Genomic DNA, 18,574 nt, shown 5'->3' with positions numbered 1-18,574 from the left:
ACTAAGAATAAATCAAAGCTTTATTGTCAAGTAAATCAGCAAACTTAACAGCATAGGAGCAGTGAGCACAGAACTGGGCATACAAATGGGGATTGAGACATGGTCTCAGCCCTGCTTGGAACTCACTGCTGAGTGGAGAAGGGCGACAAGGAAATTAACGATCACCAAACAATAGAATAGAACAGTGTTTCTGGAGAACACAGAGCAATTGCTACTGAGAGTAGGAGACTCAAACATCTAATTAAATTTTTGAGTGAGGTGAAGAGGACACAATTGAAAACAAATGCAATCCTACGGCTAGTAGAGCAAAGAGGGTTGAGCTCCATGAATAATTCGCTACTAAGAGATAGTCAAGCTCTGTTTCTTCTGTACTTTGTTGATGCACTTGAACCTATTTTGTGAAGCACCTGACTTATTTCTGGAAGATATTACAGACTTCATATAAGAAAGGGTCTTCACCCTTTTTAATAAAGTGCTGACTTTGCAAACTATGCTCCTAACATCAGCCAGTGTTCTGAAGAGAAGTAATTTAATAGACTTGTACACAGAGAAAAACTCCTTCACTGCTTCATGTTAGCCCTTGAATTGACTGATTGGGATGTGTTCACAGGGTACTTTGAATAACAACTGAAAGTATTCATTGCTTTATCGAGGTGTTTGCCCTTTAGTAGCGGACAAAAGACAGAAAACCCTTACATATCCACGGAATAAGAACCAGTAAAATGTGGTGGGCTAAAATCCTGATTAATGGAAATACTCTAGTTAACTTAATGATAACCAGAAAATTCTCCTTATTTTGTTTTGTTCATTTATTATTAGTCAAATGGCATAATAAAAAAGTCACTGAAAATATTTTACTAATTTTTGATGGTTCATAGTGATGCATTGCTTCAATACACTAACTATGATTGCAGAGTACAGGTGAGAAGACAGGAGACTTATTTTGGAGGCTGTTTGAATAGCCCTGGAGGCTATTTGGAAAAATAATCCTCAATATTTCCTTATTTTAGTATCAGATACTACCAGGCAATAGGATTATGCTACTAGACTATTCCATTTTGCAAATACATTTTTATTACACTTACATTTCAATTAAGAAGATAACCTAAAAATGTTAGGTAACTAAAATAGTACTTCTTTGTCTCTCAGAATTTAAAAACACCTGGAATTGTTTCAGTGTGGCTATACTTCTGTGCCATTAAAAAGCAGAATGTATTCTGAATCATTTCTTCAAACAGGTTTTAATAAATATTTCAATGAATGGTCCATACTACATTTCAACAACTACTGAATATGTAACTCATAGGTCACAATACAATGTATTGCAACCAACAAATCAAATGAAATATTTATACTCCGATAACTCAATTTAAAGGCATGAGTTGGGATTGTGTGGGATACAAAGTAGTCTAAGATACTAGTATCTGTGAAAATTAGGTGTGTGTTTACATGCTGTCTGCTGAAAAAAAAAAAAGGAGTCAGGACAGCTAAGTTGGGCTACTGCAAGTTGCTCTGAGAGATGTGGAGTCTGCTATGAATTTGAGGATGGGCCTTGACATAAGTCCCCAGTGAAGGCTGGAACAACTGTTCAGGATGCTAGAACAGAATTAATTACTATGCTGGAATGATGTTCTGTGTGCTCCTGCGCACTTTCTTTGGTGGTCCCACGGATGGAGGAAACGTGCTCTATTTGTTTTTCCTGTCTGTCTTTCTCTTGCATGGCTGCCCTTTTCCTATGCTGCCCTAGAACCTCTGGACAACGTCCTCTCTTCGTGCTTCAATATGAGGAGCAATGTCACCATGTCCCCACTCACCACTTTCCCCACCAGACTTCAAGTCAGCCTGCAGTTTCAGTATATCTACATGTTCTATGACTTTTCTTACATATCTTTAACTCTTGTGTTTCCAACTTGTTGACATTTAGCATTCCTAATTAAGCATTTCTGTCTTATTATCTGCTGTGGACAATGGCAGCAGTTATTAGACAATTGCATGATGCTGCTTTTATAAATCTGTCTGAGCAAAATCATTTGATGGTTGGAATGCTCCCCTGCTTTTAAAAGCTATTGAGTCATTGCCACCCTCATCTTCCTGGATTGGCCGACTCTGTATCATAAAGAAAGATGCACTATGGGCTACAGAGTCTCAGTCACGACTGTGCCAAACTACACGGGAAATTCTAAAATCTTTTTATTTAACAAATATTTATTGACAGTTTTGCAGCATTGAGTGTTCCTGGGCTCATGACCTAATCAATACCTATACCCTCACAACACTCTTACTCTGCCTGACATACAGCTGGCTCACAGTGAGTGCACTGAACAGATCTGTAAAGAATAAGTGGCTCTTTGTCTAGAAAGAATTTGAGAAGTTCTTGCTCCCTTGCCCTAAAGACATGGAAAGTTTAATAATACATGGTAAGATATATCCCCCCCAAACACCCAAGGAATAGAGATGACTCTAGAGATGTGGGTGAGACAGTGGTTCTGTCTTTGGCTGCACTGCTCTCCCAGAAGTGACAGTCAGAGGCAAGGATGAAGTTCTGAATGAAAGGACACAGTCAGGCTGGCCTCCACTGACAAAGACATAGAGGCCTGTGCACGGGGCCTGTGGAGGGTGGGTTTCTCAGACTCTTTGGGCTCTGGTCTAGACTGGGAGGTAGGCCAGGGGCAGTCACAAGCTGGTCCAAAGCTGAACTCAGGATGGTGACAAGGGGCTCAGCATGAACACAGTGGCCGGTTGGCAGAGACCCAGAGACTAGAGACAGAAAGGTGAGGGGAGCTGAAGCAGATCATTAGTTGGGTGTAAGATTGCCCTTCATGGTAACACAAGCAAATGGATCACAGCTGATGTGGGTTCTTTGTTTGTTACAAAACATCACTCTCAAATATGTGAGACCCTTGATTACATTTTCAAATCCCTGGCCCTGGCATTAGACTTTACCATACTCAGATATTTTAAAAAACAGATAAAATGGCCATGCTTAATTTTTTCCATAGATGGTATATAAACACATTTTATAACACTTTGAGCAAATAATTTATTTGGTCTTTTTCTCCTTCTCCCAGTAAAAGGTTCAGAGACATGATTGGGAGGCAGGGAGGGGTCACTTAAGACATTAATTCTGTGTAGAAAGTGTTACTAGGATACCACATTTTTTTGTTGACTCAAATCACAAAAGGAGAAAAGGTTACTGAATTGAGAGCATATTGTGCATCTCCTATACTCACACATAATATTAAGAATATCTGCACGCTTTTTGTCTAAGGTAGTCCAAAGACTACCTAGACTAAGACTTCTTAGTCACCTTTTAGTTTTTTAAAAGTGTTAGTCGTTTTTAAGACCTAAGTCGCCTTAGTCATTTTTTGGAAGTCTTTTGCCTAAGACGTCTAAAAAACACCAAAGGCTGAATATATTTAATATACCACTTCCCACACTCCTTTATTTTTACTCATCAGACTAATTCTTAATGGTCTTGCCCAAGAGTTGGCAAACTTGTTCTGTAAAGGATTTTTACGATTAGCAGGTCATATGCTCTTTCCCAACCACTTAAACCAGTGTAGCAGAAAGCAGTCAAGGACAATATGTAACAGACAGACAAGGCCATGTTTCAATAAAACTTTATAAAAGTAGGCAATTTGTCTTAAGGGCCATAGTTTGTTGATTCCGGTCTAGCCCTTCAATCTTAAAATTATATTAAAATTATTATGTTTACATGAAAAGAGCAAAACATCTCAATACATATTACTTCTATCCAAGTCTACCCCCCTTTATGAAGGTAGCAACTGATATTAGTATATGTAAATATTATTAAAAACATACCAAAATACCTAGTAGCCAAAAGACTTTAGGTTTCATCCTTTATCTTTCCAATATAGTTAACATAGACCAGCATCAAGGAAAATTTCAGAGAAAACCTGTCAAGAGATTCTAGAAAAAAACCCAAAAACTCAGCTTGTCTAAATTTGTGAACCCCAAAATGAATCTTTCCAGATATTCAGAAAAGCATATAAGCCACATTACTTTGGTAAAATGTGTCATGAAAAATAAATCAGAGAAGATGATATTCTCACATGCATCTAGATGAATTTCAAATCTTATTATGGAAAACAGTAAAAGAATGATCTAGGCTCCTTGTAACTTTTTTTCTTTTTAATTGCAGAGACTTTCAGAGAGTGCAAATCAGCAAATGATTTCCCTACTTTACATATAGAGAGCCACAGAAAGTAACACTCTGAGAAGCCACATGCTTCTGCTGGAACAGCAGAGACCACCAGAGGTACATATTTGACTCTAACTTTCCTGGAGTCAAGGGCTTGGCATTTGGTAGGAAATGGATGAGGATATGGAAAGTCAACATTAGGCCATATGAAGAGGCTCTGGTCACTGTGGTATGCCCATTCTTGGCTGGACAATGACTTGTGAATCTGTCCCTTGCAGAAAAGAACTAGCCTAACCTATATTTGCATTTTGGGAGATTCTGTGCGGAGCAATATTTACTTCTGCTGGCTCAGGATAGGTACAGTCACTTCAGATTTGAGAGACCAAGGCAACCCAGCTCATGCCCATTACTACACGCTCACTGAGAACTGAGAAGGGATAAAACAAGGTATTCTGCATCTCATAATTGGAGATAGCATTCAAGAATTTTATTTCAAAAGTATCTACGGTTATGTTTCCTTAGTCTAGACTAGTTGAAGGTTATCAAATGTATAAAAATTTCTGACCACTTGGCCGCAATGGGAATTTCCATGTCTAACAGTAATATAACAACTTTTTAAAAAGGTTTAATAGTTATAAAGTACTTTATAATTATAGAACACTGCTGCAAATAATATTTCATTTGATCCTTAATATTTCCTGGTAAGGTAGGCAGAACAATGACTACTATTTTTCTCTGAAGAGGCCACAGATGTACAGAAGCTATGCACCTGGGCTTCCCACAAGCAGTGAGGAGGAGAAGCGTGACTCAAAGCCAGCAGTCTCTCTACTGACTGCACCATGCACCTTCCCTTTCAGGATCTTTGTGGTTTTGCCTTTTCCGATACCAGATTTCTAATGTATGGCCAGAAGATGATAATGCTTACAGTGTAGTGTCTTGGCTGGAGCAGAATAAAAGGGACAATCATTTAGAAATGATTCTTTTTTTTAAATGCAACAACCACCAAAAATGTATCTCATCAACAGCTTTATGGCCTAATCCTTAAATAACATAGTACACTGTATTATAGGAAGGACAGTTCAACTTGCTGAATTAAACTGATGTCAGGAGACCAGAGTCCAGAGAGACTGGGTAAATCACTGACTCAACGAGTTTCTCTGTATAATAAGAGAGAAACTGCACCTGCCTACTTCACAACAAATTAAGGTGCTCAACAAAGACAAGAGATGCGAGACCATATTACTCAGCCATAAAAAGGAATGAAACTGGGTTGTTTGTAGAGATGTGGATGGACCTAGAGTCTATCACACAGAGTGCGGTAAGTCAGAAATAGAAAAATAAGTATTGTATATTAACACATATATGTGGAGCCTAAAAAAATGGTACAGATGAACCTTTTTGCAGGACAGGAATAGAGTCACAGATGTAGAGAGCAGAATTGTGGACACAGTAGAGGAAGGAGAGGGTGGGATGAACTGAGAGAGCAGCATTGACACATATACCCTTCATGTGTAAAACAGATAGCTTAGTGGGAAGCTGCTGCATAGCACAGGGAGTTCAGCTCAGTGAAGGAGGAGGTCAGAGGGAGGTCCAAGGATATATGTATACATAGAGCTGATTCTGGTGGGCTGCAGTCCATGGGGTCGCTAAGAGTCAGACACGACTGAGCGACTTCACTTTCACTTTTCACTTTCATACATTGGAGGAGGAAATGGCAACCCACTCCAGTGTTCTTGCCTGGAGAATCCCAGGGACGTGGGAGCCTGGTGGGCTGTGGTCTATGGGGTCGCACAGAGTCGGACACGACTGAAGCGACTTAGCAGCAGCAGAGCTGATTCACTTCATTGTACAGCAGAAACTGACACAACATTGTAAAGCAATCATACTCTAATAAAAAAAGAATTAAAATGTATCTAAGTTACTCAACACATATTTACTGAGTAGCCACTGTGAGCAACGCATTGTGACAGATGCTGTGAGACTGAGCACAATGTACTCCATGCAGATTAAAACCAAAGCTTCATAAAACACTGAAAATTGTTAAGAACATCAGAGACCACACACAAAGGGAGTTGAGGAAAGACAGATGCAGATCAATGAATACAGTAAGAGCTTATAACAATGGAACAGCTTACTTTCAAAAAGGAGCAAATGAAGGACTGTCCAGTTGCTAAAACACATAGACTTTTGAGTAGATGTAGTAATGTGAACCACATAACCAATTTCAAAGAATTAGCATGCAATAAAATAATGCAAGAATATCAGGACTTTTTAATACTGATTACATGTTAAAATCATATAATTTGGATATGCTGAGTTAAATAAAACATGTTATTTAGTGGATATCACCTGTTTCTTTTACTTTTTTAATGTAACTACTAGAAAATTTTAAATTACTATGAAGCCTGAATTATATCACTAATTCTACTGGACTATGCTGTTTTAGAAGGCCGCATTATGGCCAAAAGGGAAGTCTGTGCATTGCACGGTTCTGGACTGGCTAATTATGGTGTATGCCATCTTTGTGAGGCATGGACCAAAGATACAACACAGAATGAGCCAAGTATCATCAAACCCACAAATCACAAAAATTCTGATGGCTCACGTGGGAACACAATTATAGTCGAGAGGAACCTGCAGGGTATTACTGATGATTCCAAAGTAAATGGGTTCAAAACTAAAAGCAGTGAGGGCATAAAAATCATTCTGTTTCTCCTTCCAGCTAAAGCACAAATATCTGAGGGAGAAATAAGTCTATGAAACGCTTGTTAGAAGTGAAGACCAATCTAGCTCCAGCACTTTCCCTTGACCAGTGACTATTTCACACACATATTTGAAAAGACCCTGATGCTGGGAAAGATTGAAAGCGGGAGAAGAAGCGGACGACACAGGATGAGATGGTTGGATGGTATTACCGACTCAATGGACGTGAGTTTGGGTAAACTCCGGGAGTTGGTGATGGACAGGGAGGCCTGGTGGGCTGTGGTTCATGGGGTCAAAAAGAGTCGGACACAACTGAGCGACTGAACTGAACTGATACTCTATCTAGAATCATGCTTTACTCGGCTGACAGAGCTCCTTAGAGCATGCAACCAAACTGGTTAATATCAACAATCCACTTACATTCCTTATACCCAATAAATGTTCAGAAAATAACTGATAATCTCTACATCCCACACAATTATCAACCAGAATATTGAAGGGACGTGTAGGGATTCAAGTGCCCCAAGAGAGGCCCTTGTCTTACCGAATTCTCAGCACCCAGCCCAGTACTAGTGACACAGGAGGGCCCAGTAAATATTCATTAAATACACAAAAAGTGGTAGTATATTAGAAGGTAAAAGTCCACATTTATATGGAAAGGGCAGGAACCAGAAATTATAGACTGGTGAGCACTTAGAACTGAAGAGCCAGGAAGGAGCCACCAAAGGCCACCAAAAACCAAGCCAGCCAGTTGGGCCACGAATCTTTTTTCTGCCCAACACCACGTGTGCAGAGCATGAACTTGATGTTCACAAGACCTTGGACAAAGTCTTTTACGACACCTTTTAAAAATATGGAGAAATAGCAGGCCTAATGACAAAGCGGTTATAAGACAGCAACGAACAGAAAATCGTAAAGACAGACTGGTGGTTGAGAGATGGAGGTCAACGTGAAGAAATTCTTCAGCAGTGTACACAGGAGTCCCTTTGGGTCAACATTTGCTTCGGTGAGTGGGAGAGGCGTGAAAGGCATGTTTGCAGGTAATATAAAAGTAGCAGGGTAAGTGTAGCAGTGGATACGGTTCAGAAGATCCTAATCAGGCCTGAATATCTGAAAATAGCATGATGAAATCTAATAGAAATAAATGTAGGTGGTCTGATTAGGTATGCAAATAAGTCAGAATTAGAAATAAAAATACATGAAAGCGAGATAAATGTTAGCTGAAGGCGATCTAGTCTGGCAGCAGCTCAGCTGTTATCAGGATTGCCTGCGGAATGCGAATGCAGAGGCCAACTGCCTCAGAAGAAATGCGGTTCTAAGCACAGCTTTTTGTCAGTGCTTTTGCATTTTGTATCAGCTAGTCCACACTCAGAACATCGTGACTACAGGAATTCTGAGGAACAAATGAAGGAGAACAGCAAACAGGAATCACTGAAGGGATTAGAGATGCTTTTGAAGAGAACGCCTACAGATGATACAGTAGAAACCCTCACATTCTTGAGAGTTTTCAGTTAGAAGTGGTTGGGTACACTTTGTCTATTTTCTAAAAGGCACTTTTTTGAGGGAGGGGAGTCACAGATCTCTTTTAGAATCTAATAAAGCCATGGGTCCTCTCCCTAGGGAAAAAAAATGTACACACAAATGTTTTATAAACAGTTTCAGGGGGTTCTAAATCAGATTAAGAACTCTTAGTTTAGAAATTCTAAGGACCCAGGTTTCTGTTTCATATAAAAAATTATTTCCCCCTTGACATCTAAAGCAATACTCCTGATGAGGAACTGAGAGAATTCCTACCCTGGGCAGAGGGGTGGGCCAGGGGTCTGGAGCCAGTCACCTGTAATGTCCCTCCCAATTTTAGGAGTCACTAATCTGAAAGGAATTTTTGAATGGTTTCACAGTATTAAGGCAAATACTTAAAACACTTTATTATTGTCATTCACCTTACTATTTTAAATACTCTCCATGCCCACTACACTCTAGTAATTGAAACAGGTCAAAACAAAGGTCATCCAAGCACGCACATCGTTTATGAGACATATCTGACAAGGACTTCATTCACTAGATGCCCAATCACAATGGGAACAGGTATACAGAAATTATTTCTTGTCCCCAAGCAATAAAATATTTCTCTCCACAAGCTGCTTTTTGAAAAACTTGACTGCACAAAGGCCTGAGGTAGCAGGAAACCTACAGTATTTGCAATATTATAAGCTCTTGGTTTGCATTTCTGGTTATAAAGATTTTTCTAAGCAGCTGGCTTATGTTATCATCACAGGACATACCCATGAGTTATCTCATTAGCAGCATTACATAATTTCTATATTCTGAGTTTATCTTCTTGGTATCTCATTGCTGTCTAAACCGGAAGAGCTTTCTCATGTTAGCTAGAAAGGAGGAGATACATCTCAGCTTTAATTCTATCCTTAAAAGATAGAATGAAAGCAAATGTAAGTCCTTAATAGTGATGCTTACTTTTTAAAAACTAGGTTCTCAGAAATTCTAAGCAGGAAAAGCTTTCTATTATTCTTTTGAGAAAATTTTCCTGGATTTTCTTCAACTTTCTTCTATTTAAATTCCTACCCCTAGTTCTGCTCATAATCTTGAAAAAGCTCCAATCCTGAAATAAGTATAGATACATTATAGTCAAAATTACTTAATGTTTTCTACCTACAATCATATAAAACTATTATAATGAGTTTTAAAAATGCCTTCTGCCAACACAGGGTGCTGCTGCCGGGATGCAATTTTCATAACAAGTAGGTGTCCGAAAGGGCTGTAAGTCTCAAGGAGAAGGTGTGTGTGTGTGTGTATATGCGTGTGTGTGTGCATGGGGTGAGATTAATTCGTCTATGGAACCTCAATGATAGATGTTACTCCCTTAAAAATCCCAATTTTATTTTTATAGTTTTTCTATTGGACTGAAAAGTTATCACTGAAGCCCTTAATTTCTCCACCTTCTCCCCTTTCTGTTGCTCTAATTTCCCATTCAAATCAATTTTCCCAAATGGAATAAAAAAATCTGTCATCAGTGGTAAACTTTAAGTGAAATGGAGGAATAGTATTTTTTTCAGAAATAATGATCTCCATAAAGATTAATGACAGTAAACCTATTTTCTATACAAGAGACTGTCATATTTCATCAAAACCTGTCATACAGCTCTCAACCAAAGAAAAGACGTCCAGACAGTAAGGGGCCACAGAGAATTTTAAGGGTTACTTTTGAGCTATACTTTTCATTTGCTTTAGCTATAAATGCAGCCGATGAGAATTATATAGGATAGTGGTCCTAAAACGTGACTGCTACAGCAGTCATCAGGAAGGCATATCAAAATCCAAATTGCCAGGCCCCACACTCTGAGTCTGTGATTCAGTAGGTCTGGGGTGGGTGGGGCCCCAGAGGTTGCATTTCTAACAAGTTCAGAGGTGATTCTGCTGCTGTGGCTAATAAATCCTTGGTGAATGACTGGTACAGGAGGATCCCAGATATCTAACTGGTTGCAACACCATACTTCCTTTCTTAATGCAAACTTTCATGGCTAAGGTTTTTGCATCATATTTTAGGATTGGAGCCTAAAGTGGCTGACGGCTTCCTGTGGCTTAAGAACCTACGCAAGCCACATCCTTCTCTCACGATCCTGTAGAAAGTATTAACAAAGAAGACAACTTCCTTCTGGAAGAAGAAATCAAGCTGTTTCTTGAGTCTCTCCCTCGCTTTCTTTAAACTTCTTACTAAGTATCTGGAATAAAATTCAACAGGAAAATGTTTCATAAAACCTATTCTGGATGGGGTGGCCTTATCAGAAAGATAGGCACACTTACCAGAGAGGAAATACACCCAGTCGTGTGGTGATAAAAACCATGGCAAACATAACAAACAGGAGATCACAAATTTTCTGAAACTTGGCGTAATTTGCCATTTTGGCAGCCTATAAAAGGAAGGAATGTGAAAGATTAATTGAGTTAAACTGATAAATGAAAAGCTTCTTTCAATATGTATGAGTCTCCTTTAAGATATAACTTACCAGATGCATAAAACTGCCGGCTACTTTGAAATGTCATGCATCATGCATCATATTTATAAATTACCCATAAGTCAAGTGAAATGCGGTATTAGCCATAAGTAGAACTACTGACTGTTACAGATTTAATAAAATATTCAGCAACCTGAAAAATTCAATTATATGGTTGACTTCAGGAAAACAGAAAAATAAGAAATTCTTTCATTGCAGATAATATTAGCAGGCCAAAGACACCAAAACAGGAATTTGGCATAACAGGTCAAAATAGAAAGTGCTAGATAATCCTTTAAACCTTTAATGAATTCCAAATACTAAGGTCACAAACTTTATAGACAATATATTGAGCCTTCCTGTACTTTTTCCTTCTTTATACTCATAGGTTTTTCTTAAACAGGTATAAGGAGGTCTCTAGGGACAGTTTCTTGGCTTACCCTCACAAATTTAGAAATGAAGAATGTGTCAAGATAATGTTATTTCAGTGAATCCATTTAGGTATCACTTTCAAATTTACATTATTGGGTCATTTTTTAGATGAAAAGTCACCAGTGTTCAGAATGTCTATGAGAAGTACACTAATAATTTATGGGAGTGATTTAAGTGACCACTTTTTATATTATAAATTAGTCAAGGAAAGAAATACATCCCTTTCTCTACCATTTACTTTTTACAGATGATTCTAAGTAAGAATAGGTGACACTGAAAACATAATTGTGCTTGATTACCTCTTTTTACATTTTCACATATAATTCACAGTACCCACACACAGGGTTATAAACTGAAGATGTATTTCAAATTCATGACATTATTTTCTAACTTCTTGTAAAGTTAAAATAGCTGAGCCAGACTTGAAAGGATTGTTGACAGTATCCATAGAAGCTGTAATTTAAGATCTTTAAGTAAAATATGAAGCTATGAGAGAAATACATTCCTAAAAGGAAATATCAGTATCTATTAACTGAGTGGAAGCCAGGATTATGAACCTTTACTTTCATGAATACTTTGTATGTGACATCACAACTTATACTAAAGGAATAAAAAAAGCATCTTCTGCCTCCTTCTGGCTATGTAAACCATGTAGTTTTTCTTTTAGATTCATTCACCAGTATTCAATAACAAGTATTAAACATCAATTTTCCTGAAATGTCTAAGCCATAGATTCCACTTTGGAGAGTCAACATATCTCATTATTTGGATATTCTCAAGCATTATTTTATAATGTCAAATAGAATCCAAGGGATGAAGAACATTTCCTTTTAAACCTTTGTTTAAAAAGGAGTCATTCACATGACTTGGGCTTCTGGATTATTTTTCTTTTTTTGATAAAAGTGGTAGATGATGATTCAGCCCACATTTTCTGAATTATGGTTCTGCCGAGCACTAGGCCATCCATTTCCACAGACATAAGAGCTGGCAGATTATACAGGATTGATTTCAAAATGGTATATTGCTGTATATTTTTCTACCTCCAAGCACACTGAGGATTTAACCACATGGTAACTGATTTTCAGGGAATTGCCTTTGCACTAATTTTATTTCTTTTAAAAAATGTGCTGAATTGAATCTAGCTTGAATCACTTAAAATAGTGCCAACCTTCCATATGACATATCTAGCCCGTTAGGAATATTTTTTTGTTTCATAACCTTATAGGGACCAGAGTCTTTAATGAAGTGCTGTATATACGTCAAACCTTGACTAATTGCCTTTATAGTAGATTCAATTTTATGACCTGAAATTTCTGCTTATATTGCAATAACAAATCATTATTTGAGGGCACTTGTATTTTACATTCACAGTGACAGCACAAGCTTCAGAGGGGCAGAACTGTAGGGCAAAAGGAATGAAAAATCAGAATATAGATTCTAAGACCCATTTCTACATGGAGTTTGTACTTTGGCAAGTTTATTTTTGACCAGTTAGGTAAATTTCTTAGCATTAAAGTGAAAAACTGTAATTCTATAACCTTACTGAGCATGTCTCTTCATGGGGGCCAATATTAAGAGTAAATACCACATCAAAATTTTACTTGGGATTTTATCTTTTGAAATATGTTTAGAAGAATTTTTATTTTTCATTATTTTTTGCTATTTTAAGAATTCTTTGTGGTAATGGTTTAGATAGTTAACTAAAGTGCAACCAATATCTCTTCGGGTATTCTTAATATGTATATGCATAGAAAACACAGTTTTCATGTAAAATATGCAATTCATATATACTTTCACTGTAAAAATACTAGGATAAAATTAAAAGACGCTTACTCCTTGGAAGGAAAGTTATGACCAACCTAGATAGCTTATTCAAAAGCAGAGACATTACTTTGCCAACAAAGGTTTGTCTAGTCAAGGCTATGGTTTTTCCAGTGGTCATGTACGGATGTGAGAGTTGGACTGTGAAGAAGGCTGAGCGCCGAGAATTGATGCTTTGAAACTGTGGTGTTGGAGAAGACTCTTGAGAGTCCCAGGGACTGCAAGGAGATCCAGCCAGTCCATTCTAAAGGAGATCAGTCCTGGGTGTTCTTTGGAAGCAATGATGCTAAAGCTGACACTCCAGTACTTTGGCCACCTCATGCGAAAAGTTGACTCATTGGAAAAGACCCTGATGCTGGGAGGGATTGGGGGCAGGAGGAGAAGGGGACGACAGAGGATGAGATGGCTGGATGGCATCAGTGACTTGATGGATGTGAGTCTGAGTGAACTCTGGGAGTTGGTGATGGACAGGGAGGCCTGGCGTGCTGTGATTCATGGGGTCGCAAAGAGTCGGACACGACTGAGCAACTGAATTGAACTGACACATGTATATAGGCAATAAAATCTATGACTGTTAATTTCATCAGGATGGACAACTACTAACTATAGTGAGTTATACATACCTTCCAGATAAATCAGTGTGAAACTTATAACACTAAAAACAAAGCCTATTCAAACAGTAATTTTCCCATTGTAAAACATTAATTTCTTAAGTGTGGAAGGGTAAAGGCTTTCATTATTCTGTTAATAAAGAATGCTAACTTGGTGAATAGTTTTTGCACACAAATTTGTATATTAAAGTCTCACTCTCACCAATTAGACCTACAGAGAAACACTCTGCAGATTCAAAGAAGTCATATACTACCTTCTCCCAACACCATCTAGCATACCCTAGAAGAACTGAGGATCTGAGGGATTCCTTAAATTTCAGATTTTGTACTCTTATATATGCAAAGAAAATTTTTACCTCTAGAAGAGCATCGGCTGAATCGTGGAGACAGAGGATCAGGGTCCCTACTCGGGCCATGTTGTTGACATATGAAAAGGTAATCAAGAGAATAGCTACAAGGTGGTGCAGGAACATAACGGCAAAGTCCTGGGAAGCAGAAGACACAGGCATGTTCGTTAGGGTTTAGCAGCATCACAGTTTTCCCATCTATTTATCCATTCATCTAATACTTCTGAGGAACCCAATGGGCCCAGCGCTGGGGAAGCTAAAATAAGTAATATATAGTTCCTGCTCTCTGAGAGTTCACCATATCCTGGGAGAGACACGCAGGAGACCAGTGACTCTGGACAATGTGATCAACACCGGGACTAAGGCCAGATCATAAAGGCTGTTTTGTACTAAGCCAAGGAATTTAAAGCTATGGGAAAAATTGCCATATAGAATTTGTGAATGAAAAAACTATTACCTGCCTTATCAGTAGACAAAGGATGTTGCAGCCATCAAATTACAGTGTCCTCCAGAGTGAGCACTGAGGAAACTCAGGATGGAAAGAAGATGCCCACCAGCAGTCAGACACTGCCGTGCACCCTGACAGTGCATCTTGAGGAGACTCAGGAGAGAAAGCAGAAGATCCTGGCCCCAGATTGCTGAGGTGTTGTCAAAGGAATGAGTGATATGCATGGGATAGTCATCTTCCTATACACAGAAAAGCACTAAGTCCCTTAACTTGAGATATCTGTTTCTTTAATAATAATCTTTTGCTATTCTGACTACCTGGTCTTTGTTGTAGAAACTCCTATATATCTTGGGTCCCCCTTTGTCTCTTTGGAGTAATCTCTCAGAGTGATCTGAGATGCTATGTCTGCAGCTTAAGTCCTCAGTTTTGTCAACTTACTGACAATAATTTTCAACTTGTAAATTGTACATTTTTTTTTCAGTTGACAGGTTTCAAGCTCAGAAAGGTATTATTTGGATTCATACATTAGGAAACTCTTCTAGGCAGCAGTGCAGGTCCAACTGGACCATTTCTCTGACTACTAGTGGCTAGGGTTTGGCATCCTTCTTCTGGAATAGGCCCAACCGAATGTTAAAATAAGAATCGTAATATGTTGGCATTTCTGATGGCATTTCTACTCAAACAAGCTCTGAATTTTAACCATTATCTGTCTGTAGTCATTAGAAAAAAAATATAACTGGCAAACCTAATGGGAATTTGGCCATCCTTATTTTGATCAACTTCAGGGCGGCTGCTTCCTGGCTCATGTGAAAAGATTATCTTTCTCCACTACTGATTTATCTCCTGACCACCTGGACACATTTATTGTAACATGGAATTTATATTGTTTGGAAATGCTTTTACTGACACTTTTATTTAGTCTGTATTTCTCCCAGAGTAAACTCGAAGTCTATGGGACTTCAGCGCCAAGACCAGCTCTAATGATGACCTATTTGAAACCACGGACCATTCAGAGAAAAATGAGACAAAATTAGAAGCATATTATGAAACTGAGAGAGAGAGAAAAAAAGAAAGTGAGTGTACGCACAGATACATACACTCTTCATTAAGTAGCTATTGATGTCACACAGTTTGGGGTCTGAAAGTTCAACTTTGATGACTTAAATGGTTCTAAAACATTTAAACAATGTTTTTTGCTTATATCCTGAAAGTAATTAATGATAATCTATAAGTAATAAAACACTGCATCTATAAGGTCCTTTTGCCATATATTTCCTTGTATAGTTTCCACATTGAAAAATTCCAATCATTTTAATTTATATAACTTAAATCTATAAAGCTATGGATTCTTCTACTGTTTAAATTCCTGTGATACAGAACTCTTTAAGAATATCTTTTTATGTTTTATAAATTCAAGCTTTAAATGACAATGATGAAGTAGAGCCAAATGGGTATATTTAAAAAAACACAATGTTTAAATGGTTCTGTATACACTTTGGTGTCCAGAGGTTACTTTTCTGTATTTATGGATAACCATATTGACTTATTATTGGGCTTCCCCAATAGCCAATAGGGTAAAGAATCTGCCTTCAATGCAGGAGACAGGAAATGTGGGTACAATCCCTGGGTCAGGAAGATCCCCTGGAGGATGAAATAGCAATCCACTCTAGCATTCTTGCCTAAAAAAGTCCCATGGAGAAAGGGTCCTGGTGGGTGACAGTCCAAAGGGTTGCAAAGAGTCAGACATGACTGAGTGACTGAGCATACGTATTGGTTTTTTAATTTATTCTAGTAAATAGCTCATATTTACTGGAATAAAAATGTATTAGTTTCCTAAATAAGGTCAGATACATTAAAGAATGAAATAGAACTATCTTTCTTATTTTCAGTTAACCTAGTCTCAAAATGAGCTGTGTGGCATGATGGTAGATACCACTGTTGGCAGAATCATGTCTTGCATCAGTTCATTCTAAAGCCCATAGCAGAACTACAGAATGAGGTTGGGCAAACTCCTGCTGCCTGTGGACCTGTGACCATGCTCCTTCCTCTAGATCCACATTTGCATCTCTAATTAGTTCTCAGCTCACGGCGAGAGAAATGAAGACCACGCTCTGAGTTTAATCAGTGACCATATACTGACTCAACTTACCAGTTTTACCTATTTCCCTTGATTTCTCTGATGCTTTTGTAGTCATCTAGGGTTTTCCTAAAGCATTAGTTGAACAATACCAAAAGTGCCTTAAGAATATAATAAAAATTGCTCTGATAATGTTTCCCAGGGGAAGATGAAATCTCTTCACTCCAGGCTGTTATCAGAAATGTATTCGGTTTTATCATCTAGAGTAATCTACCAGACAATAGCTACTTCAAAACAATGGATCAATTAAAGTGGAGCTAACCTATCAACTGCTATTTTATATTGTCTCATAAATATAATTAAATAAAAACATAGAGTGTTAATTCAACAGTTCAGTGAGTTTATATTCACCCATGCTGAATACATAGATTTTAAAATCTAGCTAGTTGAGTACCTAACCAGAACAATACTTTCCACATTTCCCATTGTTTAGCCCTGAATGATTGCTCTTGATTCACTGAAAGAGAAGAGGTTTTCTCGATTTAATTTTAAAATGAATATAAATTGATTAAAACCTTATGGAGGATTAGGGCCATTTTATAATTAAGTTTCCTAATATGTATCTGATATAAATGTCAATAAATAAAACAATGCCCTTGGCAATATAGCAAGGTTGCCCTAAAAACAAGAGACTTGTTTTTCAGACAAAGTTTGCTCTGTGAAGATGATTTTTGCATATAAATAACCTGGTCCTAGAAAACATTTATTACTAAGGGGCTCAGAGCTATGCTCACAGCAGAAGACCAATTTTCATTATACTGTCATATCTGTATGAATATAAAAAGCATGAATAATGGATTTTGTCTTTTACATTTGTGCTTCAGAAAGCATTATACACAATGAAATACCTTTAATAAAAGCCATGCAACCATTATTTTGTGTGTTACTCTCATCCCCTCACTGTGACATTTTTCTGAATAGGTAGTGAATCTGGTACAAATAACAGTTTTTAAACAAATTGTCAATTTAGACTTTATCAACACATTGTGGGAAACTCCCATCCTCTTGTTTATTACTGCTGAAAGTAACTGGTGTGTTAATATATCTAGACGTAGGCAAGCTGCAGGAAACGTAGCATTAGGTTGAGAATGTTTCTTCCATTTTTTGGTAGCATCAATTAGGTAGAGAGACTGGGATTTCTTGTTGGCCTTCATACTGAAGACAGAGCCCAAAGCCCTTATTTTAAACAGACTGGCCCGGCTACCTGCATCAGTGGTCCCCAGCCTCCTACTGTTCTGTCATGTTGTTTCTGGGCATATTCATAGCCATTGTCAAGGGCTCCTTCTACATTCCCTGCATGATATTTACCTCAACCCCCGCCCTCATTCTAGTGGCTTCTCCTGTGGTAATTATCAGAGTTAGGAAAAAATATAGATATGGTCTTGACTCAAGTACAATTAGAATAAGACTAAAACAAAGAAACTGAAGGAAAAGCCAGAAGCTGGGAAGAAAACATTGGGTTTTTTTCATATTACATTTCTGAATGGCATTTAGAGAACCCAGAACAGAGTCTCAGCCTATTTTGTGTAGCTTCCACTTCAGAAACTTATAGGTGCAGATAAACTTCTGGTTACTTGGGATCCATCCCCAACTGTTATTAGTAGAACGAGAATGGGCATCCTTAACTCAGTTCTCCAGGGGAATTCTCTGCACAACAAAATATTAGCACCAAAGGGCCACAGGGACCGAAGTCTGATGTTCTATATGATGGAACTCCATTTGCAGTGGTCAGGCTGAACGAACAAGGCTTCGAAATCATACTGTTTTCAGAAAACACATAAATTCACATCGATGTACATATTCTTATGAAAGCAAAATTAACTCATTTCTTATTTAAAAAACTTCCACTACAAACAAGAAGCTTGTTTTCTAAATTCCCGTTTGCTGGCTAAAGTATTAACAA

The 18,574-nt window shown here is 37.9% G+C and overlaps 1 protein-coding gene across 4 annotated transcripts in view; it reads right to left on the bottom strand.

Annotated features, from left to right (window-relative positions):
- CERS6 (ceramide synthase 6) overlaps positions 1-18,574 on the bottom strand; it is a 356,329-nt gene that overhangs the window by 50,612 nt on the left and 287,143 nt on the right. For all 4 annotated transcript variants that reach the window (XM_086356509.1, XM_086356487.1, XM_086356493.1 and 1 more), the window contains exons 7-8: positions 14,096-14,224; positions 10,685-10,791 (exon numbers count right to left, since the gene is read on the bottom strand). In XM_086356509.1, coding sequence (XP_086212635.1) covers positions 10,685-10,791; positions 14,096-14,224 — 236 coding nt within the window. The remainder of the gene's footprint in view (positions 1-10,684; positions 10,792-14,095; positions 14,225-18,574) is intronic.

Source organism: Bos grunniens, chromosome 2 (assembly GCF_055505025.1).
Source record: "Bos grunniens cultivar Pamir isolate PY7600 chromosome 2, Bosgru_T2T1.0, whole genome shotgun sequence".
Lineage (NCBI taxonomy): Eukaryota > Metazoa > Chordata > Mammalia > Artiodactyla > Bovidae > Bos > Bos grunniens.
This window is presented reverse-complemented; position numbering and strand designations above follow the sequence as displayed.